This window comes from Drosophila navojoa, chromosome 4 (assembly GCF_054131105.1).
Source record: "Drosophila navojoa isolate 15081-1374.11 chromosome 4, UAZ_NAV_1.0, whole genome shotgun sequence".
Classification (NCBI taxonomy): Eukaryota; Metazoa; Arthropoda; class Insecta; order Diptera; family Drosophilidae; genus Drosophila; species Drosophila navojoa.
The window spans coordinates 16,286,100-16,313,838 of NC_142892.1; the positions used below are offsets into that span (position 1 = coordinate 16,286,100).

At 39.2% G+C, this 27,739-nt stretch overlaps 5 protein-coding genes across 7 annotated transcripts in view; 4 read left to right on the top strand and 1 right to left on the bottom strand.

Moving 5' to 3' along the window:
- Nucleotides 1–3,105: 3,105 nt before the first annotated feature.
- serp (chitin deacetylase-like protein serp) lies at nt 3,106–11,497 on the top strand. The gene is made up of 4 exons (XM_018100374.3): nt 3,106–3,724; nt 5,153–5,316; nt 5,425–5,674; nt 10,045–11,497. Exons 1-4 carry the CDS (start codon nt 3,670–3,672, stop codon nt 11,190–11,192), a joined length of 1,617 nt encoding a protein of 538 aa, XP_017955863.1. The 5' UTR covers nt 3,106–3,669; the 3' UTR covers nt 11,193–11,497.
- A 6,097-nt stretch (nt 11,498–17,594) lies between these two features.
- Nucleotides 17,595–22,738, top strand: verm (LDLa and CE4_CDA_like_1 domain-containing protein vermiform). Of its 2 annotated transcripts, none has more exons than XM_018100378.3 (6): nt 17,595–17,753; nt 17,895–17,965; nt 19,532–19,631; nt 19,808–19,938; nt 20,781–20,930; nt 20,998–22,738. In XM_018100378.3, exons 2-6 carry the CDS (start codon nt 17,914–17,916, stop codon nt 22,146–22,148), a joined length of 1,584 nt encoding a protein of 527 aa, XP_017955867.1. In that variant the 5' UTR covers nt 17,595–17,753; nt 17,895–17,913; the 3' UTR covers nt 22,149–22,738. The 2 variants fall into 2 exon arrangements, with proteins under 2 accessions (XP_017955867.1, XP_017955868.1); XM_018100379.3 differs by lacking the exon at nt 19,808–19,938 and adding an exon at nt 20,357–20,469.
- Nucleotides 22,739–23,174: 436 nt separating this feature from the next.
- Nucleotides 23,175–24,228, top strand: LOC108651008 (uncharacterized). Its single transcript, XM_018100399.3, has 2 exons — nt 23,175–23,425; nt 23,487–24,228. The coding sequence occupies exons 1-2, from the start codon at nt 23,381–23,383 to the stop codon at nt 24,138–24,140; spliced, it is 699 nt and encodes a 232-aa protein (XP_017955888.2). The 5' UTR covers nt 23,175–23,380; the 3' UTR covers nt 24,141–24,228.
- A 196-nt stretch (nt 24,229–24,424) lies between these two features.
- Nucleotides 24,425–26,103, bottom strand: Gbeta76C (guanine nucleotide-binding protein subunit beta-2). The gene is made up of 6 exons (XM_018100389.3): nt 25,933–26,103; nt 25,425–25,870; nt 25,158–25,359; nt 24,966–25,095; nt 24,793–24,879; nt 24,425–24,692 (listed from the first exon to the last, which is right to left on the bottom strand). The coding sequence occupies exons 1-6, from the start codon at nt 25,999–26,001 to the stop codon at nt 24,586–24,588; spliced, it is 1,041 nt and encodes a 346-aa protein (XP_017955878.1). The 5' UTR covers nt 26,002–26,103; the 3' UTR covers nt 24,425–24,585.
- A 432-nt stretch (nt 26,104–26,535) lies between these two features.
- LOC108650235 (uncharacterized) overlaps nt 26,536–27,739 on the top strand; it is a 49,137-nt gene continuing 47,933 nt past the window's right edge. For both annotated transcript variants that reach the window (XM_089259573.1, XM_089259571.1), the window contains exons 1-3: nt 26,536–27,085; nt 27,137–27,281; nt 27,348–27,730. In XM_089259573.1, coding sequence (XP_089115699.1) covers nt 26,692–27,085; nt 27,137–27,281; nt 27,348–27,730 — 922 coding nt within the window. In that variant the 5' untranslated portion in view covers nt 26,536–26,691. The remainder of the gene's footprint in view (nt 27,086–27,136; nt 27,282–27,347; nt 27,731–27,739) is intronic.

Genomic DNA, 27,739 nt, shown 5'->3' on the forward strand with positions numbered 1-27,739 from the left:
TTCGAGGCTCGTGCAAAGCTTCGTCGCTGGCGAGGAGCTCGTGTTTGTGTTTGTTGTGCTTTCACACACATACACACAGACACACGCACACCGATACACACATACTGTCGCACACAGCACGTGCTAAGCTTGAGCTTTCCTTTTGCTTGGCGTAGCACGTGAGGCCGAGACAATTCAATTGGTTTTCTCAACAAGTGGAAAGCTTTCAATGCGCCATCAATTAGCAGCACAGGCGCTAATTGAATTTTCATGGCTACCGAAAAGAAGAAAAAAAGCTCACCACAAACGTTTCTACCTCAACCTGTTGACCAGAGCAGCGTCGCTTTGGTGCGGGGCACGCGGCTAGCGGAGACGGAAGCTTTTATTGCATGCTGGCTTTTGTCCTTACAGTTTGCAAATAGTTTTCTGCCACATCAAGGACTCTGCCTTGCTCTTGAAACTGGCAACTAGCTAGAGCCAGAGCGGCTGAAATATTTATGCATACATAAGGTCATCGAAGCAATTTGTCCGCTCCGCTCAGCTGGCACTAAAACTACTTATATACAACATTCACACTGTATGATGCGGTTGGGTTCTTGTCGGCGAGTCGGCAAGTACGTGCATACTATAAAGATATATATATATATACATATATACACATTGGCCAGGCTGTATAATTTTATGTTTTAATACTTTGCCAAGGACAAGGTAAGATGGCTGGCATAAAACTTTTCAGTTTTCGGCACAAAAAGTCTATAATTGAAATTTAATTGAAGTATAATTGAATGCGGCAAGGAGCTGTAAATTTGTGGCAAGAGATAGTGTTGCATTATGCATGAGCTGCAGGCGTACAAATTATGGCTATTTTCCCACTCATTATGAGTATTTGCAGCTTGGCTATTATTTGATTTTGCATTATTTTAAGCCGACGAGCGAGCTTTGGATGTTAGCGCCATCTGTTGTGTTTTTGTTGGAGTTACTGCGCACAGCTTTTGTTATAATTCAAAATGGGAATAAATTTGAGGTTTTTTAAGACTCATTTCAAATGAAAATCGAGGCCGAATTCATTTAAGCACTTGTTTTATATTTGTACGTATATTTGCCATGAGTAAATTTATGCACTTTTCAATATGTGTATCAGTCTTTATTTACAATTCATCAGGCCTGTGACAAGGCCAAGCTTTGTTTGATCTTGAGCGCTGTAAGAGCTCTAGTTGGGCAGTGAGAAATAAATTTGAAATTTATATTTTGAATATACATATAGTTTATTTTATCACTGTGCATTTATTTTTGTAGATTTTAGCTGCATAATCTCTAGCACACGTATACTTAATGCCGTTGTTTGAGGGGCAACAGGTTTATAACTTACAGTTAATGGCGTTTGCTAAGGATGAAGGAAAACTCATTAGCAATTCACATAAATTTACAACCTGGCCTACAACTACAACTGTATATACGTGTATATTGTGTTTCAAATAAAATACCCTATCGATTTGCGGTTGCGTTGAAGACAAAACAATAGACCACAAGACTAACAGCTTAGGACAACAAAGCGTCCTGGTACGGGCCAGTACTTTAGTTTTTATTTATCTATGTATATATATTTATATAAATGTATACTTAAGCACAGCATGACAGCTTGAGAGAGCCGCACGATAAATGCTTGAAAGTGCCTCAAGGAGCAATTTGATGTTAAACGCTTTTTGTTTCTAGTTAATTGCATGCGGCTTTTCGCTTGAATTGAAACTGTTTTTGTAGGTGTTCTGATGAAACAATTTAACACATATTTAAATGGAAAACGTAAACTGGTTCCACGATTGACGTAAATTTCTTCAGAAGTCGAAACGGAAACCGGGCAAACTCCAAATAAATCCATATAGTATTTTTTTGCATATACATATTTATGTGTTTATTTATATATATGTAAATCCGATTGCTACTCAACTAGTTGTTGGCTGACTTCTGATACTTCTATTTTCAAATGTCAAGTATGCCAAAAAAAAGAAGCAAAATATATACGAAACACAAAGAAGCAGAAGAAAAAATTGGAGACTCGAAATAGACAATGACAGCTCAGAAAGGTCTTGACTCGAGTCGTATGCGAATGACAAGCATTAAAAACAAAATAAGACAAAATAAAGAAAAAGAGGCGAAAAAACACTTTGGCACACTTTAAAGTTGAAGCGACGACGTTGGCAGTTCGTCACGCCTTTAGACGCCTCTCTGTCATTTAGCAACCGCCGTCTATGGACCATTATTGTTTTTAATTTGGCTTTAAACTGATCAAGGTCGCAGCGACAAAAAAAAAGCGGATTTAAATTGGAACGACGAGATGCCAGACACGATAGTTGACCGAATGGAAGGAAATGCTACCATTGGCTACCATTGCCAATAAATACCTGCACTTAACAATTTTATTCGCTTGGGCATTGTTTGCTGTTGAGGTACTTATCACAATGGATTTACCATTCGGCAAAACCAGTTTTTTACATGAACGTTTTGTATAAAATAAATACCAAACATAAATGCAATAAAAATCAACTTTGAATTCAATATAAATAAGTAAGCTGAATGGCATGGCATCTAGAGGCCTCCAGAGCAGAGACAAATTGATTCGAAAGCAATTTAAAAAAATATATATAGTACAATTTATTTTTGAATCAATTTAAATGACAAATAAATTTAGAAATAATTTTATTAAGTATTATTAAGTAATTTAGAGCAAAAATTCTAATGGTTCACCCCATTTATAATACGCTCAAATAACCTTTGATCAGCAGCGTATTCAAGCATTCAATAGCTCTACAATAACGGTTAATTATGGTTGTTGTTTATGAACGTATGCATAATGTACGTATACTTATTTTAATGAGGGTACACCCAGTTTTGAATTTCTGGAATTTGCCAGCGAAGCGCTAAAAAAGCTTAAGACAAAAAGCCAAGAATTGAATTTCGCAGCCGCAAGTGGGCAGCAGCGGCAGCGAATACCATCCACACAGTAAAATGCAGTCCACAGTTCAGAGCCAACACGCTGCAGCTGTTACTCACCACGGCCAGCGCTCGAGCAGCGCGGCAACCAATACCAAGCCACTGCTGCCATTTTGCATATAAAAGAGTGTCGCGTACGTGCCGCACTTCTCTCTTTCTGGGCGACAGTCAAGTCACGAGCGTATTTCGAACGGCACTTGTGCAACCGAGCAACGAAAGTCGTCGTCGAAAAAGCTCACAGCCAGACTCTGTGTACGTGCGTGCGTGCGTGTGTGTCTCTGTGGAACGTATCGCTGCCCCTGCAGCCAGTTAGCGAACTGTGTTGAATTAAAAAGCTTGCGCACGAACTTTCCAAAACTCACCACGGCGCCAACGGCTACTGATCGACGGCCAGAGAGTTGCCGACGTCGCCGCGTGTAATAAAAGAAGCAAATTTGAGTTGGTTTTTGGGCTTTGGCGTTGACTTCGAGAAATTGTGCGCGACAACGTAGCAAACAGTGTAAATGGAGCTTTGATAGCGAACGGAAGGACAAAACTCTGCTGCCGCTGCTCAAAGCCGATCTCGACTCGAGTGTTTCTCTAACATATCATTGTGTTTGAATAATCTGAAAGAAATATTAAAAATAAGCAAATCAAAAGCCAACTGCAGACAAACTAAAGAGAAAACTGTGCGCGTGCTATTATCTGTAGAGGGTATACAGAATGGCAAAACTTTTTGTTGTTTTTGCCGTTTTGGCTTTGGCGGCCATTGGCTCAGGTAAGCATTAAGCTAATATTTTCAATTAATCCTAAGCTACTCTTAAGCACATATATTTAAAAAAAAAAAATAATAGTTGTTTATAGTGTGGGCTTTGTTTTAATGGCACTGTCTGGCATTTGCATTTGTTCAGCGGAAGTTGTCAATCAATTAAAAAAAAAATAAAGACCTTCAAAATAAGAAAAAAAAAAAACACAATATTGAAAGCTGACTTTAGCCTGTTTGTAACCTTGATTGTGCAAAAAAGGACGCGTAACCAGCTGCACAACGACAATCACTTGTTGCACTGGCAAAACAACTTTCATTTCTGTAGGGTTTCTTGGCGGATCCTGAGATTCAACTCGAGTCTACTCGATATAAGCATTTCAGCTTAACCTAAAAATGTTACTTGAAATCGAATTCGAAATCGAATTGAAGTCGAGTCGATTCGCGTCGCGTCGAGTTGGTCTTTTGACATTTGTGGAATGCATTTGTTGACTCTTGACAGGCCATCGATCAATATGTGTGAATGAAGTACTATGTATATGCATTACACTGTTGTGCTGTGTAATTTGCCCTGCGGTGCCATGGCCGAGTCTCGATTAACCGTTAGCCGTCAACAGTTATGCAAATATGGCTAACTGTTTCTCTTTCACTGTTGCCAACTGTGCCTGCAAAATGTCAAAGTTATAGCCGAGCGCAACAAGTATTTCATTATTTTCAGCTCAGTTGTTATTGCTGTTGTTATTTTTGGATTGCGGGTTCTTTTGCATTGGTATTGGTGACATCGTATTTCATAATGGCAAACGTGTTTCTATTTGGCCAACCCCAAGAGGCCCAACCAGCTAGACGACATGCCGTTAGCCCCCGTCAGCATCAACATATGTCTATGTCTATATTCATGTCGGTATTCCATTTTGCTTTTGCTTTTTTTGTATTATCTATATGTATATATATCTCTATATATATGTACATAAATATAACAGGAAGTGCCAGCCAAACGTCGCGAAACCAACCCACATTTGCAATACCAAAATCCATGGCAATATCAAACTCACAAAATTCTTCCGGTTTTGCAACAACAACACTTACCCACAGAAAATAATAAAAGTTTTAGTTTTTAAATTTTACTTTGCATACATTTCTAATTTTGAAAAATGTATACAATTTTCTAAAAATAGATTTTTATATATGTATTTAAAAATATTATTCAATTATCAGCTACTAGTTTGAGGTTGATAATTTTTATAGAAACCTTGTATATTTATAGCTCATACAATTTTTTACCTTACAAAATTTTGTTCTATGAGCGAATCCTTTAAAGTTTTGTTGAGTTTTTATTTAATATTTATTAATCTAATTTTTTCTTAATAAATATTAAAGCAGATAATATTTTTTCACGTTTCTCTTTAATTTCTCCAATTAACTGTTCTTTTATTTACTTTGCAGCCAGTGCCCAGGTGCGCGTCAAGCGTCAGTCCTCCACCGAAGAGCCCAAGAAGGAGGAATCCTTTGAGAAGGAGCTGTGCAAGGACAAAGATGCCGGCGAATGGTTTCGCCTAGTAGCCGGCGAGGGCGACAATTGTCGCGATGTCATCCAGTGCACGTCATCGGTAAGCATCTGCCTCTCTCTCTCTCTATCTCTCTCTCTCTCTCTTTCTCTCTTGCAATGCAATAACTAAACTTTATGGCTTTCTCTTGTGCTCGCTTTTGATTTGCAGGGCCTGCAAGCTATTCGCTGCCCCGCTGGTCTGTACTTCGATATTGAGAAGCAGACCTGCGACTGGAAGGAGTCGGTGAAGAACTGCAAGAGCAAGAACAAGGAGCGCCTTGTGAAGCCTCGCCTGCACACAGACGAGCCACTCTGCCAGGACGGCTTCCTGGCCTGCGGCGATGGCAACTGCATTGAGCGTGGTCTCTTCTGCAACGGCGAGAAGGACTGCTCCGATGGTTCCGATGAGAACACTTGCGGTAAGTTCACAAATCTCAAGTTTACTTAAAGGAAAGATAAGCAAAGATATGACTGAGTTGAACAGCAAGAAAAAAAATGAAATTCATTGCATCATAAATTATAAATAATTCCCTTTTTTATGCGAATGCCAATGAGAGTGAAAGGTTGTGCAGATATATCATACTCAAGCTAGAAACCAGTGAAAAAAATACAACAACAACAACTACAACTCTTTTACAACTCTTGAGTTTATAAATGCTAAGTGTTTCCAATGAGGCCGGTGCCGCATGCAGATTGACTGCTGAATGATTCAGCAAGAGTCGAGCAATGAGCTTACCTAGGATTGGCTACAAATCCGATATTACCCCATCATTAGAAAAGGAAAAAAAATAAATAAAAATACAACATTTCTAATGGCTTACATTCGTGTGCCGCGTCAATTTCTTTGAGCTGTGCGCTGGCTTTAAGCCTGCCCCAGTCAGACGGAGTCGCACCTTAAAACCGGTCGACGGCATTTAACATTACTTTTGGAGCTTGCTCGGTCTTTGGAACAGCTCTCAAAGTCTTTGAATATAAAGAAAAACAACAACAGCAACAACAACAACAGCTATGCAGCTCACAAGTGTCTGACAGGTGAGGGATGGGGGCCGGCGGCCGCCTACGTGCTATGCAGGTGTTGCAGCAAGCTTAGACCGGTTTCGTAAGGCCCTTCAGAGCCCATAGAAATCTGCTGAATTTGTGTACGACTCTTTTCCTATACATGTTTATATATATGTATATAATTATTTAATTTGGGTGGAAATGTCAAGTGTGAAATGGTAGACGAAAATGCCAAAAGAAGCGTACATCGAGCCGAGTTACTCTCGTTGGGTTGGGCCATCGCAATTTGCATCATTCGTTTGGATACACTCAATAAATAATAATTTACTACATATATCCAACGGCTGTTGGAGTCAACTGTTGTGCCATGCCTAAGTCACACAGATCTCGCATGCAACATCTAAATGTTAAATAAATCAATAATTAATTTTAACCTTGGACTTAAAAGAAATAAAACCAAAGCAAAGCGTTCGCTTCCCCCCCTCTGTGCGGTATTGGCATGGGCGTGGAGCGGAGAGGGGTGCAGCTACCGAACGGCGTTTCGCAGCTCGTTCGATTCATGTGTAAATTAGCCTTACATAATCAGCTTAAAAATCAGCTGTATTTTTAGCAATTGCAAAAAGCCGACTAACCAAAGAAGAAAAAAAAAAACATATATGTATAAAATAAATAATAGCAACAAAAGAGCCAGCCAACTTGTTATTTATTTATTATTATTTTGTTGTTGATTTTTTTTATTTTTTAATGGCAGCCAGCGTAAAAACCGCAACTAATTTGAAATAACAACAATGTTGGCGTCTTTCTTTTGTGGCTTTTGGCTACACTTTTTTCTCTGCATTTTGCTTTGATTTTATTTTCATTTCGCATTGGCTGGCTTTACATTAATAATTTGCAAAACACGCCGCGAGCATTTCTCAAGAGGCGCTCGCATATAAATGCGCATTAATGAGCAAATCAAATGCCAAACAATAGTCGAGAAATAAATGGCCATTGCCAGTTCTAAGGCCTCCTACTCCAACTCCGCCCTCAGCCATAGATCCGTAGTGTATAGCGCATAGATCATAGCTCGTAGATCGTAGATCATAGATCGTAGATCGTTGATCGTGTCTTGGCTAATGCGATTCAGCCGCTGCTGGCTCTGGCTGTGGCAACATTTCAAATGCTCAGCGAGCCAGCAAGCTGTAAACAATTGTATTTAAAATTGAATAATGCACATTGAAGGCAATAAGGAAGCCACACTTGGAGCCACACACAGTATTAGCCAACTTAAATGGCAGCGAGCTCAGCTCAGCTGGGCTGCAATTTAAAAGCCACAAATCATTAATGTGCAGCAAAGCGTCGAAGCGCAGGTAATTAGGTGTATAAAGTGACGATTGTTACGCTTAGATAGAGAGCTGGAAAACAAAAAACCACCGAGGAGTGCTTAAAAAAGTATATTCATTTGATTTATGATTCAACTGCATATTAACAGATTCAAAGAAGTTGGATATATATAAATTATATATTAATTACACATCACATTTTGTCTTGAGCAAGCAAAGGCTGGTATAAGCATTATATATACTGAATTATAGTTTACTATGAGCTTTACTACATTATGAAGTATTCATTTATATTTATATAGTTCTTTAGAGTGTCTCTCTTCATATTACCCTTAGACAAAAACTAAATAATTTTAATTCCTTTTCAACGATTTGATTATATGATCAAATGTATATTTATCACATATTTACTTATTTTCTTTTAAAACAATTGCCTTTCACAAAATATATTTAATTTATATTGCGTAAATATTCCATTCTTTTGTCCTTCGTAAATCCGATAAATTCATTTCACAATAAAACACAATTTTAATATGCAATTAATGGCATATAATAAGTCCCTGGCGTTTACCGCTTATATAAGCCAAGTGACGCACAATTTTCCATAGAATCCTTCAGTGTTATTATCTTCGCTCTTACATCGCTATCGATTTCATAACCGAACGCACTGCACAGAGATCCGTGATGGCTCACTTGTAATTCCATATGGCACTTTGGCTGACTTATCACGTAATCGCTCTGCAGCTACGAACATCCTCTTCAAGCTAAATAACATGAAAGCAACAAGAAGTAAGACAATCAATAAGCCAGCTCGCATTTAGCTCACAGTTGGCCAAAAACAAAGTGGATACACAAATAGCTGGACAAAGCGAGAGGCGGACAAAGAAATGGCATGTAGACTGAAAGACAAACCCTAAAGTCGTTTAAATGCCAGGGAATATTCAGAGGCTGACGCTGAGGCTGAGGCTGGGGCTGAGCTGCACAACCGGTTCGATGCTCGATGACGTAACACTTGGCTATAACGACAGATTATTGGCAACAAGAAATGCCAACAGCTGGCATGCCAAGTGAAAGAAGGAGATACAAGGAGAGAAACAGAGAGAGATAGTTGTGGAGAGAGAGAGATAGTTTGAGTGACAGACAAAGTGATAAAAGGTCAAGCGGAGACAAAAGCCGGGTGCGACCTACTTGCAACAACTGACTTAAAAAAAAACAGAGAGAGAAAGAGAAAACAAAATACGTAAAACTAAAAGTGAAAAACAGAAGAGAGCAGCAAAAAAAAAATACAAGTGTTTTATTTTTCTTTTATTATTATTTGATTTGCTTGGCCTTTGCGTGCCTCGTTGGCATTTCACTTTGGCAAGTGCCAAAGCAACAGCAAAAAAATTACGTCAAACGGTTTCTTTTATTGCAAACTTTCGCAGCTGATTTATGATGATGAGCTACTGCTGCAAGCTCAATGCCTGCTCCAATGCTCTCTGATCCATGCTCCGTGCAAGTGCAAGGCTTACAAATGACGTTGGCAACACACACACACATACACATATCATTTGCATATGACCGCTAATGAATGGCAAACACGTGGGCGTGTACTGAGGCTGACCGACAGCCAAAGATAGCCACGCATAGATTAAACCCAACAGCGGCCCTCTGCCCCGGCCCAGGTGAACGTTGACTGCATGCCAAAGCAGCTACCGAGTCGGGCTCTTCGCTTGATTGACGAAGACACGGCTCAAAAAGTAGATTCCAAAAAAAATGTGAAAAAAATTAAATAACTTGTATACATATATGAGATACTGAAACTGTGCAGACATTTTCCATTCACTTTGCGTTTTGGCGACGGCGGTTTTCCCGACGCCCGGCTGATTTGTGATTGGTTTTCCAGCGCCCGATGCAGTTCATTGAACTGCCTGCCCGCCCATGTACAGTTAGCTAATTGTTTGAAATCATTTTCCATAAAGTTGATTGAACTTTATTGTAACGCCCCGCACAGAATACAAATGATTGCCCAACAATATATAAAAGTGGGCGTTGATTGTGTCTTGCTCAAGTATCAGGTGTAATATTCGATGCATAATAAGTCTAGAAGGCTCGTAACATTCTAGACTACAAGCTGTGGCTTAACAGAGAACTGTTTGTTATACGTTTTATTCGTTTATGTTAAGCTGCACTAGAATTCAAGGCTTTAAGCTTCAGCTTAACAGTGAAATGTTATTAGTTTCGTCACTTCATGTTAAGTAGCATTAGCAGTCTGGGATTCAAGCTGTCTGTAACTTAACAGTGAGCTGATATTAGTTTTTGAATTATTTATGTTAGGTAGCTGAGGTCAACCGTTTGCATTAGCAGATTTATGTTCTGGTTTAATATTTTCAAATGTGCAGCCGTCATGCATTCGATTTTCTATTTAGTATAAATCTTTACATTTGGTCTAATATTTGCATTTTTCTTTTGTTTCTTTTTATTTACAGACATTGATAACGATCCCAATCGCGCACCACCTTGTGATCCCGCTGTTTGCGTGCTGCCCGATTGCTTCTGCTCAGAGGATGGCACCGCAATTCCCGGCGATTTGCCCGCCAAGGATGTGCCTATGATGATCACGATCACATTCGACGATGCCATCAACAACAACAACATCGAGCTGTACAAGGAGATTTTCAAGGGCCGCAAGAATCCCAATGGCTGCGACATCAAGGCCACCTACTTCGTCTCCCACAAGTACACCAACTACTCGGCCGTGCAGGAGACTTCGCGTAAGGGCCATGAAATCGCCGTCCACTCGATCACCCACAATGACGAGGAGCGCTTCTGGTCGAATGCCACCGTCGATGACTGGGCCAAGGAAATGGCCGGCATGAGAATCATCATTGAGAAATACGCCAATATTACGGACAATTCGGTTGTGGGTGTGCGTGCTCCTTATCTGCGCGTGGGTGGCAACAATCAGTTCACCATGATGGAGGAGCAGGCCTTCCTGTACGATTCGACCATCACGGCGCCCCTTTCGAATCCCCCACTATGGCCCTACACCATGTACTTCCGTATGCCCCATCGTTGCCACGGCAACCTGCAGAGCTGCCCCACCAGATCCCATGCGGTGTGGGAGATGGTGATGAATGAACTCGATCGTCGTGAGGATCCGGCCAATGATGAATACCTGCCTGGCTGCGCAATGGTCGACTCCTGCTCGAACATTCTCACCGGTGATCAGTTCTACAATTTCCTGAATCACAACTTCGATCGCCATTACGATCAGAATCGTGCTCCACTTGGCCTGTACTTCCATGCTGCCTGGCTGAAGAACAATCCCGAGTTCCTCGATGCTTTCCTCTACTGGATCGACGAGATCTTGGCCAATCACAATGATGTCTACTTCGTGACCATGACACAGGTGATACAGTGGATGCAGAATCCACGCACCGTCAGCGAGGTCAAGAACTTCGAGCCCTGGAGGGAGAAGTGCGTGGTCGAGGGCAAGCCCGCCTGCTGGGTGCCAAATTCCTGCAAGCTCTCCTCCAAGGAGGTTCCCGGGGAGACTATCAATCTGCAGACCTGCGTCCGCTGCCCCAACAACTACCCATGGCTCAACGATCCCACCGGCGATGGTTTCTTCTAAGTCAGAGAGCGAGATAGAGGGAGAGAGAGTGAGAGAGCGTGAGCGCGTGAGTGAGAGAGCGAAAGAGTTAGTGCGTTAGCAATCCAAGCAGCCCCAATCCAAATTCCTACAGTCACCTAAACAACTCGACTTTGATTATTTCAATATACTCAAGACTTCTTTTATATATTGTAAATTTTATTTTGACTGTGCCGCGTTTACTCAAAACGCTATAAAAACGCGCATGGCAAAGTCTGCTGTGTTACGTTATTAAAAGAAAAATAAATACTAAAACAACAACAAACAAAAAAGAAAAAGAACAACAAGGCAGCAAATAAGCGAAATTTGTGTTTTTTATATATACTCATTTTTGTAGTTTTACGTTAATTTGTATGTGTATATTTAAAAAACAAAAAAATTACCTAATAAAAATTAAAGTAAAACAAAATAAAAATAAAAAAACAAAAAAATTAAAAAAAAAAATAAATAAAAATTTAAAAACGAAACAAATGAAAAGTATATTTCATCATTTTGATTATTGTGATGCTAATCTTGGCTAGGCAGCAGCCATAAAAATGCTATTATAATGCACGAGATGAGTTTGGCAAGAGTCTCTTCTACCTGGTAACAGACGGCTCTATGGCTATATCTGCATATGGCCAACAAGCAGCCCAATTTGTGTACGCTACCCACTGACTTACTAACCAGTTTCTCGTATTATCCCAACAACAACAGCAACAAAATTTGAATAACAAAACGCGTTTCTGATTTCGGTTTTCAGTTTCGATTTCAGTTTCATATGTAAATTTGACTTCTTTTTTTTTTTTTCTTCAATTTTTAGGTGTTTGATTAGTATATTTCGAGTGTTTCCTAGACTGGTTTGGAAGTAACCGGTCTAGAATTAGGCATACTTAGCATATGGTATATATTTATATGCATAATATGAATATTAAGTTTAAGCTTATTAAAGATACTCTGCTTATTTCATATTAATTTATCTCTCTTTGAATGCCGGCTAGTTTTTTTTTCTTCTCTTTATTAAGTTTTTTTTTTTTTTTTTGGCAACTGGTTCTTAATTCATATAGGGAATCTGGCGACAGGCCCCGCTGGCACTTTGCGCAATCATAACAAATCACAGAGTCGATAATTAATTTCAAGCATTGCGAATTTCGACTCTTGTCATGGAAATACCAAAGTTATATGCGTGTTCGCAGAAATGGCTTACAAATGTTGCTAAATTGACTTTATGCGGTTATTCATATATGTATATGTATATAATAATATTTATATATATGTATATATGTGATTGCTGATGCATGTTTAAGTTTTATCACCAGCCAAGGTGAGCCGCTTGCAGTAATCGAAAAGACAACTCTAAAGATGAGCAATTTTTTGGCATAGCAATAAAATATATATTGACTATAAAATGTAAATTAAATATCTAGATTTAGCTAATACCGGTCTTCAGTTGAATTATGGCATCATAGTAGCCATTACTATACGCGATGATAATCCTTAGATATTCCATCAACGTTTTGTCAGTGAAAACACGTTCCCTCAGTCAGCATATATGTATGTACATTTGTATGTGTGTGTGTGTGTGTGTGTGTTTGCAAACTTTTACTCTTGTTTAAGGTGAACTAGTTGTAAAGTGGACGATTTGCATAAATCGAGCATGAAAAGCGAGCGCATAGTGGGCTCAAATTAAAGATTTTTGTTCGATAAGTAGTAGCAGAAATTTGTTGAACTGGAATACGTAGAATTAATTATAATAAATTAGGTAAAATAATATTATATATATATTTAAAATCCAAATCAAAAAGTGACATATTTTAGCCTGATATGTGGCAGAAATATTTTTAATTGGAATACTCACTGATTATTTCAAACTGTTAGATTTTTGCCGTTTAAATTATTAAATTAAATTATTTATTACTTCAAATGAAGGCAAAATAGGCCCAAGAAATCTATCTGATATCCTTATATCTAAAATACCAGTATAAATACATGTATATGCATATACAGCAAAGGCAACGTATGAGCTTGAAATGCGACTAAGGAATTCATCATATTTGGAATTTTTTATGCTAAAGCAGCAATCAGAGATAAATTAACATTTTAGTGGTTGGAGTCACACATAAATCAATCTTTTTTTTAATCATTATTCAATGCATTTGCATTGGCGTTCAATCAGTGTGCGTCCGCCTGCGATTGACGTAGCTGCCCTTGTCTTGGCAGCTGCTTGCCGCACAGATTCTTGAATCTGCTTCCTACTTCTGGGAGTGAGGTACGAGAGCTGGTCAACCGGTCATCAAGTCGACAAACGTACATATGTCAGATGCCAGGCATCCAGTTAACTGGAATTTAATGTTAGTAGCCAGACACGTTTTTTATTTTATTTTTTTTTTGTGTTTGCCAATTTGAGTGTTTTGCATAAATACAAAAATTGGTAAAAATAAAATCGGAAATTAGAGTTGACAATTTATATATTGACGGGTGATGCAGAAAGTTCAACGATTGCATAACAATGAGCGGGAGCACTTTGCAGATCAAAGCAGCTGCACAAATGCTTAGCGAATGGAAATTGAAAAATCAACATTTAAATACAGCTCGCCTCTGAAAACATATTAAAGCATTGACAACAGAAAGCGACCGTGGATCGCCCATAGGGCCTTCGCTGCTCTCTGCCATTGCCATAAATTAAACCAAGTCTCTGACTTTGGGGAGAGCAGCAGGGCGAAAGGGAGACCAACTTATGCAACTCATGCATGTGTGTGTGTGTCTGTGCCTGTATCAGTCTGTTTTTATGGTTATGCATTTCTTTTAGAGTCCACAGTTTACAGTTTTCAGTTTACAGCTCGCAGCTTACTATTTACTGTTTACTGTTTACAGGCTCATCTTCATCGGGCCGAACATTTCCTTCATTAACAATTCCGTTTTTGTACAGTTTTCTTGTTTTCTTGAATTTCTCTTTTGCTCATTTTCTCCCGATCAGCTTGATGATCTTACGTCTGGTAATCAGTGAACTTTCGACGCGATTTGCTTGTAATATGATGTACTCTTTGATTAATTTCACAATAATTTGCATTCAGTTCAGTTGGGTAAAATTACAAAATTGTAATTAAAATTATCTGCGATTTTTGCTAATTTTTTAAATTTACAAATCGATTTTGATACAAAACGTTGCTGCTAAATCACAAAAATATTCAAAAATCGAGGGCAATCTCGACTATACAGTAATAATTATGTAAATCCGTAAAAAAAAAGGTTTTCACTCGTCGAAAAAAATTAATTTCAATGCCGAACGAACGCTGGAGGTGCCATCATCAACATTTTCACTCTAATTGAAAAACCAGTTTAACAGTTGATTAAAAAAGAGTAATAATAATAATCAGCGTGCTCGAATATGCGGGCGATTATATCACCAAAGTTTAAAAACCGTTGCCAGCTAAAATTGATTGTAACTATCAAAAGGCGAAAATAAAAGATGCAGAAAAAACTAAAATAAAAGAAAAAATTGCAATCAACATTTGCCAAAGAAGGTAAACGAGTTTTTTTTCTTTCTTTCGTAGCATCTTTTACTCATACAAATATATATAAAATATATATACATATATCTAGGTTGAATCACGGCTGTCGCACCCTTCACTGATGTCCAACGCTAATTGACAACGGCAATTAAAATACAATTGAAATGTATCGCAATTGCAAGAATACATACTTGCAGCAGTCACAAATCACGCATACGCCATGCGCGCCGGCTTATATTTGTTTTATAAGTTTCTACCATGTTCTAGTACAAGACAAACTTGTTTTCAAGTTCAGGAAATAGCTATGCAGCACGATACATACTTATACACATACACACACATATATGTCTTTGTATATAAAGCCATTCTTTTCTAGATCAAGCCTGAGGCAACTACATTTACAGCTTGTTCTAGAACAGAAAGCTGTTCAGGAAAATTACTCACTTGGCAAAAAATAATAACATAAATTAAAAATAATATATATATTCAGTTTTTTTTCTATCAGGAATTATAATTCAATTTAACCAATTTGAAAAATATGTTGTCAATCGATCAAAGCGCTTTCCGTCAGTATTTAATTTGTTCTTTTTTCGACTTAAGATTTGCAAGTCAAATTCAAATTCATCAAATCAAATATTTGCTGAATGCCAAGCTAGCAGAATCCAGTATGCAGATATATTATTTGGCTTACCTTACTTACTTAAGAAATGCGTAAACAAAAGAAATCAATATTTGCTACAAATATGTGTTTTTGTCAGAGAACTCATGTGTTTACTAATTGCTTTACCAAAAGAAAAAAAATAGAAAGTCAAATAAAAAGCTTTTGTTATGCACGTTTAAGCAATGCAAATATGAGATCATGCAAATGAAATGGTCAAAAATTCTTTCTTTGTATATTAAATAAATAAATGTGAATGAAATAGTATATATAGTATAATTAAACAATAAATTCGAGTTTTACAAAATAAAAAAAATAAGTTCAATTTTTAAGAGAAGTTAACCGGCAAAAAATATTTATAAAAACTCGAAAAATATCGAATTGAATTTCTTTAAACAATAAAAAATAAAATATAATAAATAATCCTTATTACAAATTATTCAAACTCAATTTTGACAATTCCTAAATTACAAAAAAAAAAAAAAATAAATAAATAAAAATAAAATAAAATAAAATAAAAAAATAAACAAAATAAAAAATAAGTATAAATGTAATTAAGTTCGTTTAAAAATTTAGCTAAATTAAGCTAGTATTTGAAATAGAAAATATTGAATTTTTACTTAAGCGAAAATAAATAAAATATTGAAATACAAATTGAATCTACTTTCACAAAAGTTTGTATAAAAAGTATATATAAAAATAAAATATTATATTATTATTAATTTAAATACAAGCTCATTCTAATTTTGCTAAAATTATCTTAAAATTACATAATATAAATACTCCATATTCATGGCATTCAAATTGATCGCAATCTTTCTTGTCGTCTGCGACAATTTCACATCCGTAAACATGCTCCGTTTAGTTTATTTATTTATTTCTTTAATTTTGTTTTTTTTTGCACATGAACAAGTAGACGGCAGTGTATAATCGCCATCTCGTGCGAGCTCTTAAGTTATTGAATAACAGGCTGGTTCCAGCCAGCACACTTGGCCCTTTGCATGTCCGTTTGTCCGTCTGTCTGCCTGCATATCTTTACATAACCAGAGGGGACTGCAAAAATCGGTACTGAACAAGCGCATAATCAATTTGCCATTAATTAAAAATTTCGTGATCTCCAGCGAAGGGAAAAATACAAAGTAAATAAATAAATGAAAACAAACAAGAAAGAAGAAAAAATAAAACTATTTAAAGGTAAGTCAAAGGCGCGTGAGTCAGCGACAGTTAAAGTGTCTCCACTTAGTGCTCGAAGTTACTGGACGGACGGAGGAGTCAACAGGCGGTTTATTAACCTTTTTTTTCTGTTTTTGTTGTTGCTGTTGCTGTTGCTGTTGTCTTCATTATTTTGTTCGCCTGCTGTCTTAGCCACGTTAACAAGAATTTAATGTGCTGTTTGTGCGCCGAATGCGCAATTCATGGGCGAAGCGGCTCAGGCCCGCCGTTAAAATGCAGATGGTGTGACAGTGTCTAACCACTTGCCATGCCACACGAGTGTGGGTGAAAATAAAAAGTAACTCAGCCAGCGGCATCCACAAAACGCACGTTCAATGAGAGGCCATTAAGAACACACAGCTATCTCTACTCTCTGTTGCTCTGCTCCTAGATAAAGTCCAGATCAAGATTGTTCCGTTGACATTTAATGGGAATACACAAGAAAAAAGTCTATAAAATTTATGAAGTTTAAGTTGGTTTGGAAAATCGATTATCTGTTTTTCTAATTTGCATTCGTGGCTCGCATGCCAATATACCCTATTCACTTGCGCTTACAGTGTATGCAAAACAGTTACGAAATCGAGATTGAGAGCTGTGCCCGACGCTATTCAGAATCATAAGATGACAGCGCAGCTACAGACGCATTTTTCAGGGTCAGTCTATGATGGATGTGATTGTTGTGATTGATTTGATTTATGCAGCTGAGTTGGCAGCCCAACACGCAGCTCTGGCAGAGGTGTAAGCCCAGTCAAAGGTGCAGCAGCAGCAGACACTGGCGCCCACATATCCCATACCAAAAGCAGCTCACACCTGCGCCCAAGCTAATTAACCTTTCTTCAAAAAACACGCACACACACACACATACACACAGAGACAGCGCGACTGCGGCTGCGCTTAAGCTGCCTTGGCATTTTTGAAATGGATTCCACAAACTCTGTGGTTTTTTACCCCTTCGAAAGCTTTGCATGTGGCTGCGCCGGCGCCGTTGTTGTCGCCGCCGTCGCCGTCGGCTCGAAACTCACCACACCGCCTAAAATGGCGACACACACCACAGCTTAATAAATAGAACTCGTTGCGCGTGGACAACACCTAGTGTAAGCGTGGCTGTGTATTGGAAGAGTGCACTCTGTTCACTCGACTTCCTCTGGCCAACTACAAATCAATATTTGCTGAGCTCTAAAAGTAATACCAAGTCTCCAATACAAAGACATCAGACAAGCCTCATCCACAAACCTCACCCTACATACATAATTATTCAAGTGCCCATTTGAAGTGTGTTTTTTGCTAATTTATGGTTTTCTGTTCGATTTCTTCGATTTGCAGCCAGCGCTAGTCTTCGAACATGGCGCGTTGGTGGCCATTTGTGAGCCTTTTGCTCGTCTGCTATGCAGCTGGTAAGTACAAAAAAAAAGATCTCTCTTTATTTATCATACATAAATACGTATATGCTTAAGTAAGAGCTGGCCACGTCGGCATGCTCGCCCACTTGACCTTTACCAGTTGAGTGAGCAGTAAAAAAAGTCGTCTTTTTTTTTATGTATTGAATTTGCAACTAAGACGACAAACAAAAGAAATATATTTGCCAGCCTCGTTGGTCGTTGGCCAAGGCAAATAAACTTGAAAAAATAAAAATAAAATAACAAAGTGTTAGCCATTAGCCACATGCAATGGCCAGCCGCAGCAGAGGATTGTGGATCAGTCGTTATAGAGAGCTATTGTAATTTCCTGAGTGCAAAAGACGAAAACCAGAAATAAAATACAAAAAAGTTAACAGAAATGAAACTGTGGCAAGAGACCAAAAGCTGAGGCTGTGGCTGAAGCCGGAGCCGGAGCTGGCCATAAAAAAATTAGCATAGGCAACTTTTGATACGATCGCGTTTGGTATCGTTTCTGTTATTTTTGGAGGCGACAGCTTCACAATGTTGTTTATGCAATACCAATTTTTTTTTTAAGTTGAACTGCAAACGTGTTTTCGCCTGCTGCTACAACAACAGCAGCAGCAGCAGCAGCAGCAGCAGCAGCGGCAGCAGCAGCAGCAGCAGCAAAAGCCATTAGCCAATACATAAACCAGTTTTACGACAGCAGCAGTAGCTACACCTTACGATGTAAACAACAGGCTCCATTAGTGGACGTCACTTACTTACACTCGCGGCTATCACCATTTCGCTTGCCCTTTCGTTTGCGCGCCGCGAGATAAATCTAAACAAGTAGCGGACCGAAACAAAAACGAGAGTTGTTTGACTTTTAGAAGCCGTTGAGACTAAACCGGTTCGCAGTCGTTTTCCCTGTTAGCCGGAGACTCGAAACAAGTGCGAACGGCCATAAATGCTAAGAGCTGTCGATTAGCTGTAATTATGCGCATAATTAGAGAATAACAAGATAACAGCTGCCAAATAAATAAAACAAAAGCTACAAAAAATGCATAAATTTACCAAAAAAAAAAAGTTTTAGACACAGTTTAACGCAAAATTAATATAATGGAATCAATTAAACTAGAAATTCAGAGAATTCAAATCAATTGGCTTTAGTTGCAAGTAAATTAAAATAAATTTTTAATAATTTAAAAAATAATAAAACAAAAAATTAAAATTATTTGATTAAATAATTATTGTAAAATTTAAAAATAAAATATAAAAAATTTTAATAAAAAATAAATACTACAATTAAAAAATAATTTTTGAAAAGTCGAAATACAACAAAAATTAAATTAATATATATTAAAAGTTCCAGAAAATTTGTTCACGCGAAGTGTTAATATATTTGAATTATTTTATATTAATTTTTTTAAATTATGTATATAGCAAAAAAATTTTTAATAATAATACTATTATTATAAAATACTCTCTAAAATATTTATCTTCAAAAAAATTCACTCAAAATAATATTTCTTTAAAAAAATATACCTTTTATCATCCAATTGAACATTTAATTTATATATTTGTTTATGGTTTCACTTTTAGCACAAGACGATAATATAGACGTTGAAAGGGAATGTACCGATCGACCCGCTGATGAGTACTTCCGTCTGTCCACGGACGGCGATTGCCGTGAAGTGTACAGGTAAGCACTTTGGCTAGGTTTCTCAGAACGAAACATGTTGTTAAACAGCAAATCACGTTGAATGATAGTACTTTGTTTGGGGATATTGTTTTGTTTAAAAATCAACATAGATTTTTATTTTAAATTTTAAAATATATATAATAAAGATATATATATGTACGTAAAAATAAATAAAGGTGCGATAATGGCCGCGAAGATGGCAGCAAACGCTTGGCACCAATCCGCTGTGCCTCCAGCTTGTCGTTCGATGTGGAGCGTCAACTCTGCGATTGGAGGTCGAATGTTAAAAATTGCGATGTCAAAGAAAGTAAGTGGGGTGTGTCCGCGCCAGCCGTTGAGCCCAGTGCCCAAAAGTATACTTCAAAGAGCTCGCCTCTGTGCCACCCAAAAAACTCTCTCCTACACACTCTCTAACACTCTGTTCTGTCTCTATGTACCTCTGTCTCTCTATCTATCTGTGTGTGTGTGTGTGTTGCACAGCTCATTTTGTGTGTGTCCCTGTAACTAAATGAACGCCAAAGCCCAAACAATCGTTGTCATTGCATTCGCTCAAACCCCAAGCCAAGCCCCACTCAAAAATAAATAAATACAAAAAGAAAAAGAAAAAAAAAAGAAACATTGCCAAAGTTCTGTTAGCCAGCTTAATGCAAATCAGTCAAGAACCGCGTGCATCGCGAATCTAGAAGAGAGCCTTGTCAAAACCAAAACCCAACTTTATTTTCTAGATGCACTAAGTCGGGCCTAAAAGAAATTCAGTGCCCCTCCGGCTTGGCCTTTGATTTGTATAAGCAGACCTGCGACTGGAAGGCCAAGGTGACTAACTGCGATGAGAAAGAGAGTAAGTCTACTGACACACAGCCAAACAACACAAATGTATTCAGCACTTGGACAGCAACATAATCAAAATATATACATATATGTATACACACTTGTTGTCTATGCATATATGTGTATATATATGTAGATATAGTGAACTTTGGAACAACAATAATAACCACACACCTAACCTCCCTAACACAGTCACGTACATACTTCTCACTTCAAAATTTAGACAACTTTTGTCACTAACACACCCAAACGCCCTCACTAGAGATTGACGCCCTATGCCAAGGCCTATTTTTAATATTCCTACTTCATCAACTTGTTTAGAGCCCCGCAAGGCGAAGCCCATTCTGAAGACAGATGAGCCCATCTGCCCCGATGGCAAGCTGTCCTGCGGCGATGGCGAGTGCCTCGACAAGGAGCTCTTCTGCAACGGCAAGCCCGACTGCAAGGACGAGTCCGATGAGAACGCTTGCTGTAAGTGTCCAAGAGTCCATGCCCAATCCCTTTGGCATTCTCATTTTATGACCTTCTCTCTTCACAGCTGTCGATGAGGATCCCAATCGTGCGCCCGAGTGCGATCCCACACAGTGCGCTCTGCCCGATTGCTTCTGCTCGGCCGATGGCACACGTATTCCCGGCGGCATTGAGCCCCCGCAGGTGCCACAGATGATCACCATCACGTTCAACGGCGCCGTCAATGTGGACAACATTGACTTGTACGAGGACATATTCAACGGCCAGCGCCTGAATCCCAACGGCTGCTCCATCAAGGGCACCTTCTTCATCTCGCACAAGTACACCAACTACTCGGCCGTCCAGGACTTGCATCGTCGCGGTCACGAGATCTCAGTCTTCTCACTAACGCACAAGGATGACCCCAACTACTGGACAAGCGGCACCTACGACGACTGGCTGGCCGAGATGGCGGGCGCTCGTTTGATTGTGGAACGCTTTGCCAACATTACCGATGGCTCCATCATTGGCATGCGTGCTCCCTACCTGCGCGTGGGCGGCAACAAGCAGTTCGAGATGATGGCCGATCAGTTCTTTGTGTACGATGCCTCGATTACCGCTTCGCTGGGTCGCGTGCCCATCTGGCCATATACCCTGTATTTCCGCATGCCACACAAGTGCAACGGCAATGCCCACAACTGCCCATCGCGTAGCCATCCCGTGTGGGAGATGGTCATGAATGAGCTGGATCGTCGCGATGATCCCACATTCGACGAATCGCTGCCCGGTTGCCACATGGTTGACTCCTGCTCGAACATCGCCTCGGGCGAGCAGTTCGCGCGTCTGCTGCGCCACAATTTCAATCGCCACTACAACAGCAACCGTGCCCCACTCGGCCTGCACTTCCACGCCTCGTGGCTGAAGTCCAAGAAGGAGTATCGCGATGAGCTGATCAAGTTCATCGAGGAGATGCTGGCACGCAGCGATGTGTTCTTTGTGACCAATCTGCAGGTCATCCAATGGATGCAGAATCCCACAGAGCTCAACGCGCTGCGCGACTTCCAGGAATGGAAGGAGAAATGCGACGTCAAGGGCCAGCCCTACTGCTCCCTGCCCAACGCCTGCCCGCTGACCACCCGCGAGCTGCCCGGCGAGACTCTGCGCCTCTTCACGTGCATGGAGTGCCCCAACAACTATCCCTGGATCCTCGATCCCACTGGCGATGGCTTCTCTGTTTAATTTCAAGCCAGAGCTTCTCTCACTTTCTAATTTCCTTCCCAAAAAAACAAAAACAAAAAAAAAAAACCAACAAGAGAACAACGCATTAGTAGTTCAACCGAGAGTCTGATAAACTAAACACAAAAACCTACAACACAAGCAATAAATTTATCTATCTATCTTCTGTCTCCCGCTGGCCACCATTTTGGCCAGAACCTCAACTCTCTATCTGCCCTTATCTAACTGAATCTGTTATTTATGCAAATCATCTTTCACTTTATTGCTTCTATATTCTTGTGTATTTCTTTTTGACTTTCCGACTTTTCGACTTTTCTCCCAACTTTCTACTTTCATTGCTCAACTTTTTGTCTCATTTCTCTATTAATTATGTTGAATGATAAAGTGAAATGGTTTTAATCAACTGAAAAACCTAAAACGTGAACAACGCCAGCAAACGCTGCTACTTTGTTATATTAGAATGAAAAACAAAAACAATTTTCACAAAAAAACCGCGCCAAAAACTCGCAGCAGCTGAATTCTTTGTAATTATATAAGTATTTTTTATAAGAAAAATATAAAAAATATATTAAAAAAAAGAAAAACATAAATAATTGCTTGTAGTTTTCATTTAATTTTACAAATAAGTTAAGCGAGAAAACTTTACTGAGATTGTTGTAAGCCAAAGAACTTTTCTCTCTCTCTTTCTTTATCTATATATATTCCGTTCATATCGTATTGAAAATTGGAATATAGAATTTATATGCCTTCGTTAAAATGCATTTAGCAGGCGGAAGTATGCCTTATAAGGATTAAAATTCTCGATGTTAATCATAACTTTTCGATTTTTTTAGAGTTAGAGTCGCCAAATTTTCGATTAGATTTATTTAGTATTTATGCAATTTGAATTTTTGTTCTTTTCTACCAAAGAAAACACAGATCGATTGCATTGGCTTCACAGAACCTTCTAGTCAGACACTTCCGGTTAGACTTCTCTCATTTATATATAGATTAAATTGTTTATTAAGAGTAGATTGTGGATTAATCAACATAGCTTAGCAAAAAGCATTTCTAGTCAAATCTACATGTTTTAGACATACTAAAGATATACAGAAGCATGTTTTTCAAACACACGTGTCAGAAATAGATGTCTCTTACACTTAGGAAATTCCAATTTTTACACTGAATATAAAATATACACAGGAACACGTTTTACATTTATTTAGGTATCATTACGACAGAACAAAGTTCCAAAGATGAACAGGCGAAATTTATATGGTTTCTTATTGATAAGCTTATTGGTAAGTCTGGTAGTTTTTTATAGATTTCTATTAAATTTACGTATGCCTATATGTTGTCAAGATATTCAATATACCTGAACTGGTTTCTCAACTGATGTCAGCTGCCACAGATGGCTCTACTATAAATAGCGGCGTCCATCACCTCTTTAAAAATAAAGCACATTTCTTCTTTACGAGTCCCCGCCCCCAATCAAATAGCACTACATCAACTGGAAAAGTTACCCAGCCAGAAACAACAACAGTCTCTACAACAGGGAAAACCGAGGAATCCATTATAATGCGTAAGCTAGCCAAGGATCATCGTGATCATTGGGCGAATAATCCCCGGCCTGTTACGTTCGGTAATCGACTGCTGGACACCAGATTCACCCAGAGCCAGCCCTATGTCCACATCAATGTGGTCTCAAATCCAAAACACCTCTATGATCCCCAAGGCAAACTGAGCACAGTTTGCATGGGTTCCACCATTCCGCATGGAAATTACAAGGTGGTGCGATGGACAGATCGACATATCTATAGGCACAAGCAAACGAGTCAAGCTTTCTACTTGAAGCTGCGGCGAGACATGTACATCAAGGGCGACTCAGAGATGTGCCACAACAAGAAGTATAACAAGTGGATGGACTATCAGGAATGTGCATTGAAGCGTAATCAGCGCCTAGAAGCGTTTATACCGAAATATCCCTTCCAGCAGCTGATCAAGGAAAAGAGTTAAGAGGCAGAATGGAGGATAGACGGAAAATTGTATTTATTAGAATTATACTACTTGATTATTAAACTATATTAAAATGCTTAATTCAGAATCAGGTTCCAGTGTAATTAAATCGTTATACATAGATGCAGTAGCAGAATATCGTGGATTGATTGACTCTGAACTGAACTGAGCTGAACTGACTTAGTAAGATGCGTAGGCTCATTGAAGGATTGATTGACTGACTGATAGAACTTTTTGCTTTTTATATGCATCAATTACCAACATAATAATTAAAAATCAATAGCTTTGGTAATTATTTTTTCATGCACTTTATTCTCGATATTATGCGGATATTAAGCCGTGTAAGAGTCTACAAAGCTAGTTGTTGTTTTGGTCTCTGATAATAATAATGCTAATAAACTATGCATATTGAACCAAGTGTGGAGCAAAATGAATCGTACTGCAATTAGAGCCACAGACGCACTTGTTGATCCCAGCTGGTCGAGGCTAGGCACATGCCATTGGGGCACAGGCTGATGCAAGTTATTCGATTCTCATGCCCAGACAGTGTACCTGAAGAGAGAGAGAGAGAGGGAGAGTGAGAGAGGCGACAATGAACAAAAATCAATACAAGTTGAAAGAGAATTGAAGCCATCGACGTTCTGCCACCTACCCGTGTGCCGCTGCTTCATGGCATCCCACGAGTGAACGTTGCCCTCAATGCCGGCGCACAATATGTAGCGACCGCTGGTCGATAAAGCTAATGGGCACAAAATCAGATTAAAAATTGTCTAAAGTCAAGGCGAAACCAGAGAAGAGTGAGCAAAGCAGAATGTAAATACGCACCGCACGACGTGAAGCCCGTGTTCTTCTGGGGCGGCTCATAGAGTCCGATTTGTTGGTCGGCACGCAAATCGTACATGCGCGCTGTTTGATCCTCCGAGCAGGAGGCGAAGCCAAAGCCACTTGGATGATACTGAAATGAAGTCCAGGTATCGAGCAGAAATACCAAATAAATGTCAACTGATTCAAACTTACGCAAACGGACGACACATCCATCTCGTGTCCAAAGAACATTTGCTTGTGTCCCTGTTCGCGAACATCCCACAGCTTGGCAGTTTTGTCCACTGAACCGGTTATGTACGTTTTCATATCGGGCGACAATGAGAGGCCAGCAATGTCGCCAGCATGTCCATTAAAGTCCATTGTCTTGACACCCTTCTCCAAGTCCCAGTGACAGCTGTTATCATATATATAATTACGTTAATTACAAATTACATATCCATTGATATCATCTCAACTTACATTTTCATATCACCCGATCCCGTGATCAAGTGTCCATCATCCAGAAAACGACATGAGCTCAGGAAGCCCTCGTAGCCAATTAGCTCTCTAACCATTTTGGCCACTCCGGATGCATCTCGATTGTTTACATCGTAGACGGTGCATTGATTGTCCATGCCACCGCAGGCCACAAAGTTGCCCGATGGTGAAAATGCCACAGTCATTACCCAGGCAGAGCGCAAAGGTATAATCTGTACCTTGTTGGCTGTCCAAGTGTCCCAAATGATCAACTTGCCATCCAAAGAGCCAGTGACGCAATGGCGAGAATCGCCAGCAAAATGCACCGAGTTGACCTTGTTAATGTGACCTTTTAAAATCTTTTTCGATGAAAAACGTATTTTGGGCACATCGCTCATGTCACCGCATTTGTCCGCCAATGTGCAATCCGCCTTCGACTTTTGGTCATCCTGTTGTCATTCAAAATATCGATTAATTAATTTACATACTTTTTCCATTTAGAAAGATTCACCTTAAACTTTTGTATCATGCCATTGATCTCGTCGTAAAGTTTTTGGGTTTCTGGATCAATCTTCGGCATGATTGTGCATTAAATAACTGCGACAGAAAAAAATATTTCAAATATCCGTTACAATGCAGTCGACCAACCAAGCACGCGCCACGATGTAAACTAAAATCGAAATAAATATTTAACTTACACTGTTATGATGATTTCATTGCATTGCATTGCTTGAGACGGTAATGCAATTAACTAATTGGATTAGTTCGTTAGGCGAAAACAAATACAAATTTTGAGGAAATATCCAAAAGTTGCGCGCGTATTGCAAACACACACTCGCGCATGCCCATTGAGCAGTGCTGCCAATTGTTGAGAACTTAGCATCTGGCAGAGCTGTAACAAAATTGTTAACAGCAGTGCTCCTCACTCCTCAATCGTAATGTTGGCTGCAGTCCAAATCAGTTATGTTGATTTAAAAATATAATATTGTTTGTTTTTAATAAAAATTTAATAAAATTAAGTACATATTATTTACCTTGCATCATAGCGCTTAACATTTTTCAAATTTTGCTATTAATATTTTTGCATTCGATTAATATCGATAGAAAATCGACATCAACACACAGATGTTAAGCGTGCCATTAAACAGCTGTTTAGTCACAAAAAGATCTTGGGACCACAAGAATTAGCTTATATTTTTAATAAATAACGCAACACCCGCCAGCCGCCAAAAATGGAACAGAGGCATAGGTACTAAGACTTACGCGCATTATGGAATCACTGCAATGTGCCAGCGAAGTGGCACATATGGCGGAACAGCAACAAACTGAGTCGCTGGTAAACATAAAACGCATTTCGGTGCCCTTTGGAAGTCAAGGTTTGATGGGCACGGATATGGCCAAAGCCGAGGATGTGACTCAATTGCTGAAACAAAAACCGCAGCACACGGGAACTCTTGGTAGCGTTTCCACCCAGGCACAGCTTGCAAGTCTCAGCAGCATCGACAGTCTCTGCGAGAGTGTGGTTGATATACCCAAGGAAGTGATTCTCATCTCTATGGTATCCCAAGAGCAGGCGCTGTACAATCCCAAGAATCCGCTCTATCGCAACACAAAAAGCAAGGATGAGAAATGGAGTGAAATTGCGAATCACGTGGGCTGGACAGGTAACTCACTTTTAACCAAGTAGAAATCAAGCTAATTAAATCTATGAATAGATGCGCAATGCAAGGCCAAGTGGAAGGCAATGAGAGATCAATATTGCCGTGAGCTAAAACGCGCCAAAGCTAATACCAAAGGCACCGTCAAGTGGAAGTACTTTAAGGAACTCGACTTTCTGCGTCCCTATGCGCTGGCACGCAAGTAAGATGAGTGAATTTCTGTTTTATTTATATATGTTGTCTATAGCTATCTATATATACATTCTAGCTATCGCTCTCGTGGCTCCCAGAATGCCAATGGTATTTTGACGACTATGACGCTGCCGAATATTTCCACAACAACAACAATCACGAGCAGCAGCAGCAACAACAACAATGCCAACAACAATTCGTTTAGCAATAGCAGCAGCAGCAGTCAAAATCTGACTATGTCTGCTGAGCCGACCAAATTTGCCAACATCAAAATCGAGGATAGAAGTGGCTCGCTCTTGGAGACTTGTAGTTTTGTGCCAGCAACAACAACAACGGCAACAACAGGAGCTTCGAACGCAGTAACGCTTGATAAGAAGACGGATACAACGCGTAGTCTAAGCGCATTTATAGCCAGACATATTCTACAGCACCAACAGCAGCAGCAGCAGCCGCAGTCACAGTCACAGC